General features: G+C 45.1%; 1 protein-coding gene across 1 annotated transcript; it reads right to left on the bottom strand.

Annotated features, from left to right (window-relative positions):
* Nucleotides 1-6,772: 6,772 nt before the first annotated feature.
* Nucleotides 6,773-7,126, bottom strand: LOC137363035 (histone H2A-like; the record flags this gene model as incomplete). Its single annotated transcript, XM_068027156.1, has 1 exon — nt 6,773-7,126. A coding segment is annotated over exon 1 (354 nt), but the record flags the coding sequence as incomplete, so codon positions are not given.
* Nucleotides 7,127-7,465: the final 339 nt, after the last annotated feature.

Raw genomic sequence — 7,465 nt, 5'->3', positions numbered from 1 at the left:
AGCAGCAGAAACTCCACAGTCTGTCAGGGTTAAAGAAACATTGCAATATGAGGAAATAGTGAAGGGGTTTGATCGGGTTGATGGAAACATGATTCCACTTGTGGTATCATATGAAGCAAGGGCCAGAAATATAAAATTGTCGTTAATAAAAGAAATGAGGAATTCATGAAAAATGCATTTGCTTAGAGAATGGTTATCGAGATATACAGCACTGATATAGGCCCTTTGGCCCACTTAGTCTGCACTGACCATCAACCACCCATTTATACTAATCCTATGTTAACCCAGAATTCCCTACCACATCCCCACATTTCTCCTATCACCTACCCTGGGGCCAATTTACAACAGTCAATTTATCTATCAACCCACAAGTCTTTCGTTGTGGGAGGAAACCAGAGTACCTTGTGGAAGCCCACATAAACAACTTGCAAACTCCACACAGGCAGTATACAGAACTGAATCGGGGTCATTGAAGTTGTGAAGCTGCAGTGCTCACCACTGCGCCACCCTTAGAATGTGGATAGAGTAAAAAGTGAGATTGGATGGACAGAAGCAGTCTGAAAAGATGGCTCATACAAAAGGTGAAAACCCTGAAATGTTAACTCTGTTTCTCTCTCCGCAGATGCTGTCAGAGGTGCTGAGTATTTCCAGCACTTTTTGTTTTTATTTCAGCTTTGTAGGATATTGTTTTGATCTGAAAAAAATGCATGATCGGCTGTGGGTGCCAGTGAAATTCCACAGGAGCGAATAAAAACCATGCCAACGGTGGCTCGTTGGTTTCGGGGTATGATTCTCGCTTTGGGCATATAAGTGATTAATATGTGAGAGATCCTGTGTTCAAATCCCAGACGAGCCCTTCTCTGTTGCCATTTTTAGTTTAAGGTCATCGATTGCTTTCAGCCTTCCAGAAAGCGGAATCGATTTCCAAACTGAGCCTGCTTGAGGACCGGGGAACTGGATTCAAAGAGCTTGTCGACAAAATTTAAATGAACAAAATATACAGATTGTCAAGTGGGAATATAAGGTTGCAACAGTAACTAAAGGCCTGCTCGGGTCAGCAAATGAAACCCGACCCAAGCCTGACAGCACCACATCCGACCTGGTCCGAGTCCTTTCATTTTTTCCCGTGCCCGAACTGACCACCAGAATGTTCAGTTAAACTTGCTTCCGTTTTTCACTTTTTAAGCTTGTGCAGGTAAGGCAACAAAAACTGTAACTGGACTTGAAAGGTTGTTTAAATGTACATTAAGATTCGAGCTATGTACCGGAGGTGATGAGCTGAAGATTGTTACCATAGTAGTTAGTGATTGTGAGGTCACTAGTTAAAGAGAAACTCATGGAGTTGTGCCCAGACAGGTTGTCCCACACTGTATTGATTAAAATATTGCCCGAAGGCGAGAAAATATCATTATACATTCCCTAGACTCCTGCTTTACAGGTTGAAATACTTTCTGCAAGTTTTTCCAGAGAGCAGCTGAGATGCAGAGACCAGGAAGGTCTTGAGTGATTAATTATTATAAAATATACATTCTTATATTAAAGAGATTGTGCTCAAGCTTCGATGGAATCGCTCACTGCAGACTAGTGCGGAGTGTTTCCCGCCTTGACGTCCTGGCTGTCACTGGATCTTGAGTACAGGCCTCTGGATTACTGGTCCAGTAATCTTTGAAATTTCTCCCTTGTTCTAATATTTTAATCTGGTAAGTCAGATTTTACAAAAAAAATTAAATGATTTAAGACTGCTTCATGTTCAGCAGTGCCAAATGAATAAAGAAATTCAAATATATGCAAAATTATATATCAACTATTAAATACTAATGCCCAGCTTTGAATACAAAAAATGCCTCTAACTGTGTTCTGGTCTGGAATGGAATTCTTCAGTGTTTCTGTTTAGCTTGGATTGACTCATCGATTTTCTTGTTTTTCACTTTGTCGATGCCTTTGAATAATTGTGGATCCTTCTTCAGGGAGTCTTCTTTCACCAGGTAGTTCTGACCTCTGATGATGTTGATCGTAATCAGCTTCAATTTGCTGATAGTTTTGGAAGTGAGCAGATTTCCTTTGCTTGAGTTCACAACATGGAACTCAGTCTGACGTGTGGACCCATGGGAGGATTTGAAAGCTGCCCTTGCATTGGAGCATACAGTTGCATCCATCCAAACAGAGGGACAGTAGAAGTGACATATTCAGTTCAGTCTGTCGATCATGGGACTTTTAATCTCAGGGTTGTGAGTTTGAGCGCCATTTAGTTTTTCCATTTTTTAGGCTTCATTTGCAGAGAGTACAAGGAGTGTTTGAAATGAAATTCAACAACAGTATGAGAAACGCTCTCTTTCATTCGGGACTCTTAACTCTCTGCAGCATCTCGCTGTGAAAGATTGAACTTTATCTCATTTCTTTTTCAGCTGGGGGTCAGTGCAGCTCAGTGGGACTTCTGGCTGTCTCCCACCTCACAATTCATCAGTGCTGAGAAAGCAATGGGAAATATTACGCATGGCTGAGTAAGCAGAGGACACCGATTTAAGGTGAATGGGAAAAGAACCAAAGGCAACATGAGGAAAAACCTTTTTTATGCAGCAAATGGTTAAGATGTGATATTTACTGCCTGAGAGTGTGACGGAGGAAGATTCAACCATAGCTTTCAAAAGGATATATGATAATTATCTGAAGGGAAAAAAAAATCAGGTTTTCATGGAATACATGAGGATGTGGCATGAGCTGAGCTGCTTGTGCAGAGAGGCAGCACAAGCACGATGAGCTGAATCCCTCCTTTTGTGCTGTAAGTATTCTGTGATCTATGATTCTATACAAAGTGAAACCAACACTCACATATGAGAAACTGACAGGTACAGTGGAAACCCCACACTAACAAACCAGCAAATGCCAGCGACAGAGTAAAACCAACAGTCCTAGACAAGAAACTGACAGATACTGTGTGAAACCCAAAAATCACTTATCAGGATATGGCAGTTAATGTGTAAAAACCTCTCTTCAATATCCATCCTGCAAGGTACAAAGAAAATTAGGTACAAACCCAGGCTCATACTTCGAAGACTGAGAGATGAAGAGCAAAACACAGACTCACCTACAAGAGGCTGACAGGTACAGAGAATAAAACAGAGGGGGTGCAGATTAAAAACACATGCATGTAACGGATACTGATAGGGATAGAATCAAACCCTTTCTCACACATGACATGAAAATTGGTGGTGTCGTAAATAGTGAGGAGGAAAGCCTTAGATTACAGGCCAATATAGATCGTCCGAGGCAGAGAATATAAGAGCAGGGAGGTTATGACGGAGCTGCATAAAATGCTAGTTAGGCCACAGCTGGAGTACTGTGTACTGTTCTGGGCACCACACTATAGGAAGGATGTGATTGCACTGGAGAGGGTACAGAAGAGAGTCACCAGGATGTTGCCTGGGCTGGAGCATTTCAGCTATGAAGAGAGACTGAAAAGGCTAGGGTTGTTTTCCTTAGAGCAGAGAAGGCTGAGGGGAGATAAGATTGAGGTTTACAAAATTATGAGGGGCATTGATGGGTTAGATAGGAAGAAACATTTTACCTTAGCGGAGGGGTCAATAACCAGGTGGCATAGATTTAGGGTAAGGGGCAGGAGGTTTAGATGGGATTTGAGGAAAAAAATTTTACCCAGAGGGTGGTTGGAATCTGGAACGCACTCCCTGAAGAGGTGGTAGAGGCCGGAACCCTCACAACATTTAAGAAGTATTTACATGAGCATTTGAAATGCTATAGCATGCAAGGCTACGGGCCAAATACTGGAAAATGGGATTAGAATAGTTAGGTGCTTGATGGCCAGCACAGACTCAATGGGCTGAAGGGCCTGTTTCTGTGCTGTAGAACTCTATGACTCTATATCAAGAAACTGATAGATCTGGACAAAAGCTGATGTTCACATACAAGTTGTTGAAAGATATGTGGTGAAACTCACATTTATTTTTTATTTCCAAAATATAATTTATTCATAAAAATCTGTAAAAATTACATTCCCAAACAGTTTAAAACAGCATCAAGTCAAAACATACAAACAGTGCAAAGGTGATCAGTTACCTTCTGTACAATCATGAGTTGCCTCACAACCCTTCCATTTCATTGTCATGCCATATACATTTTTACATTTACAGCGCTCAAAATTTCTCCGATACAGTTCGAGGGATTTCATATGGATCCAGCCCCTCAGTTCAGCTTGGTGGGGGGACCTTACACTGTGGTCTTTCCCCATTGAGCCTTTGCTGCGGCTGCCCCAAGCTTTAGTGCGTCCCTCAGCACGTAGTCCTGGATCTTGGAATGTGCCAGTCTGCAACATTCGGTGGTGGACAACTCTTTTCGCTGGAAGACCAGCAAGTTTCAGGCAGACCAAAGGGCGTCTTTCACCGAATTGATAGTCCTCCAGCAGCAGTTGATGTTTGTCTCGGTGTGCGTCCCTGGGAATAGCCCGGAGAGCACAGACTCCTGTGTTACCGAGCTGCTTGGGAGGAAGATCGACAAAAACCACTGCATCTCTTTCCACAAAGTTAACTCACATAGCAATAGCAGAAACAGTCACAAACCGAAAACTGAAACATACAGAGTAAGAACCCACATTCTCACACCAGAAATTCACGGCTACAAAGTGAAGCTGACTCTCTCCTCCCAGGCACTGACGGGTGCAAAAGAAAACACGCACTAACATACCAGGAAATGAAATGTAGGAAATAAAACCTGATTATCATGTCAGAGATTGGCATTAATGACAGTTGTGGTACCCAGAATGCTCTGCGCTCCAGAATTTGCCTTGTCTCTGATAAGGAGCAGGCGCGGTAGTGGCTGAGCTCCATCTGCAGCTGGAGCGGAATATTCACAAAGTGCAGGGAGACCGCGCCCGTAGCGGATGCACACAGCTGGAGCAGGGCGTCAAGGCCACAATAGGATGGAACGATCCCGTTTGTGTCCCTGCGGGTGGCGGTTAAGCTTTTCCCTGTGAGGCTTCCCGAAACTGCCTGCCAGCAAGGTCAACTGGTCAGAGAGCGTCTATAAATGGATAGAAATTGGGGATTGGGCAGAGAGCGTCTCTAAATGAATAAGATTTGGGGACTGGGCAAGGAGCGTCTGTAAATGGATAAGAATTGGGGATTTAGCAGGGAGCGTTTTTTTATCCGTTCGTGGGATGTGGGCGTCGCTGGCTCGATCTCAGCTACAGTAATGTGTCCAGTTCTGGGCACCAGGTTTCAGAAAGGACATCAAAGCTTTTGAGACAGTTTGGAGGAGATTTACGAGAATGATACCAGAGATGAGGGGTTTCAGTTCTCTGGACAGGGTGGTGAAGCTGGGATTGTTGGCCAAAAATGTCAAGGGGAGGTGAGGAGAGATCTTTTTACCCAGTAACTGATTCGGATTTGGAATGAATTGTCTGACAGGGTGGTGGAAACAGATTCAATTATAACTTTCATAAAGGAATTGGACAAATATTTCAAAGTGAATTTCTCCAGGACTATGGGGAAATAGGCAGGGGGTTGGACTAATTGCATCATTTTTTTCACAGATTCAGCACAGGCACGAAAGACCGATTGGCCTCCTTCTGTGCTGTACGTTTCTATGAAATAGTGACAGTCAGGGCAAGTCTGTATAAGAAGGAGAAATGGAGACAGGTCAGGGAGAGCACATCACCAAAACTGGGAGATACTACATTGGACAGGGAGGGTCGGAGGGGGAGAGAGCACATACATACAGTCAGAATCAGCACCTTCAGGGGAGGAGAGAGAGAGGAACCAGTGAGTGTAGTACTGAACCCAGCCAGAGTCAACCTGCTGAAACACCAGTGAGTTCACACTGGGGAGAGATCATTTACCTGCTCCGTGTGTGGGAAGGGGTTCACTCAGTCATCCAACCTCACTGAACATCAACTTGTTCACACTGATCAGAGACCTTTTCAATGTCCTGACTGTGAGAAGAGCTTGAAAAGCAGTAATGATCTGCTGAAACACCAACACATTCACTCTGGGGAGAGGCCGTTCCCCTGCCATGTGTGTGGGAAGGGATTCACTCAGTCATTCAATCTGCTGCAACATCAGCAAGTTCACATGTAACTGCAGGGGTTGGATTCTGCTGTTGTTGCTGCTATTCATCACTTTCAGAGACAAAGTTGGGTCGTACTTTATAACCAGTGTAGTCCAGAGCAAAAGCGTCTTCTTAATGTTGAGATAAACGGGAGAAGAAACCGGGAAGTGGCGGCGAGGATGGGGGAGGTGCTGCACCATCACTTTAATGGTGCACCCTCCCTCCCCCGGGTCCTTGCTGCACGCCCGCCAGGCCTGGTGGCTCTGATTGGGGTCCTGAGAGCCCCTGAGACTCGGTGCAGCTGAGGCTGCGCTCACCCCCGCACAGCTCTGTTGTGATATTTAAAATACGAAAGGCCTGTTGGACTGAGAGCTGATCTGGAATTTAGAAAGCATCATTACTGGAGGCTCATTGCTGCTCAGCACAATCTCACCCCCCGCTCCTGGGAATTGTTGATTCTACACCCTGTAGTTCAGTTCTGCAATTAACTCGAGGGGGAGATGTGTGAGCAGAAAAACAGAGCGAAATGAAAACACAGCTGGACAGATGTGCAACAGGTCAATCCACTGTTACAATAACTCCATCTCTGACTCCCTCCTGACAGTAACCAGCCCTTTCACAGAGACTGTGGGTGGCTCTGAAAAGAGCCTTTGGTTTATTTGATGTCAATTTGGCCGCTTTACTTTTTCTGGGAGCTCTGAGCGCTGGTTTTCTTGGGCAGCAGCACAGCCTGGATATTAGGCAGCACCCCGCCCTGAGCGATGGTCACGTCTCCCATCAGCTTGTTGAGCTCCTCGTTGTTGCGGATGGCCAGCTGCAGGTGTCTGGGGATGATGCGGGTCTTCCTGTTGTCCCTGGCCGCGTTACCGGCCAGCTCGAGGATTTCAGCGGTCAGGTACTCGAGCACAGCAGCAAGATAGACCGGGGCTCCAGCACCCACACCCTCAGCATAGTTGCCCTTTCTCAGGCGCCTGTGAACACGGCCCACCGGGAACTGCAGTCCAGCCCGGGAGGAGCGAGACTTGGCCTTGGACCGAGCTTTCCTGCCGGTCTTTCCTCTTCCAGACATTTCCACAATCTCACAAATACTTTCACAAAGAATGGATAATTTCTCAGCTTTTGTCGTAAGCTTGAAACAGTCAAGATGGCCGAGTGGTCGAAAGGGCTGTGTTCAGGTCGTAGTGTTTTCTGGAGGCGTGTGTTCAAATCCCAAATCTACCAAGTTGTGTTTTGACTGAACTGGAGGGATTTGGGAGCAGCGGTGAAGGGAGAACATGGAAGAATATTGACAAGTAAAATGAAAATGGACCCAAAGATGTTTCTTCAATACATTAAGGTAAGAGGCAACTAAAGAAAGAGGAGTGCACTGAAAAGTCCCAAAAAATCAGTGATTTTTGACATCTTGCCA

This window comes from Heterodontus francisci, unplaced genomic scaffold (assembly GCF_036365525.1).
Source record: "Heterodontus francisci isolate sHetFra1 unplaced genomic scaffold, sHetFra1.hap1 HAP1_SCAFFOLD_51_2, whole genome shotgun sequence".
NCBI lineage: Eukaryota > Metazoa > Chordata > Chondrichthyes > Heterodontiformes > Heterodontidae > Heterodontus > Heterodontus francisci.
Note: the sequence above shows the minus strand (reverse complement) of the source record. Positions and strands in the feature narration are given on the sequence as shown.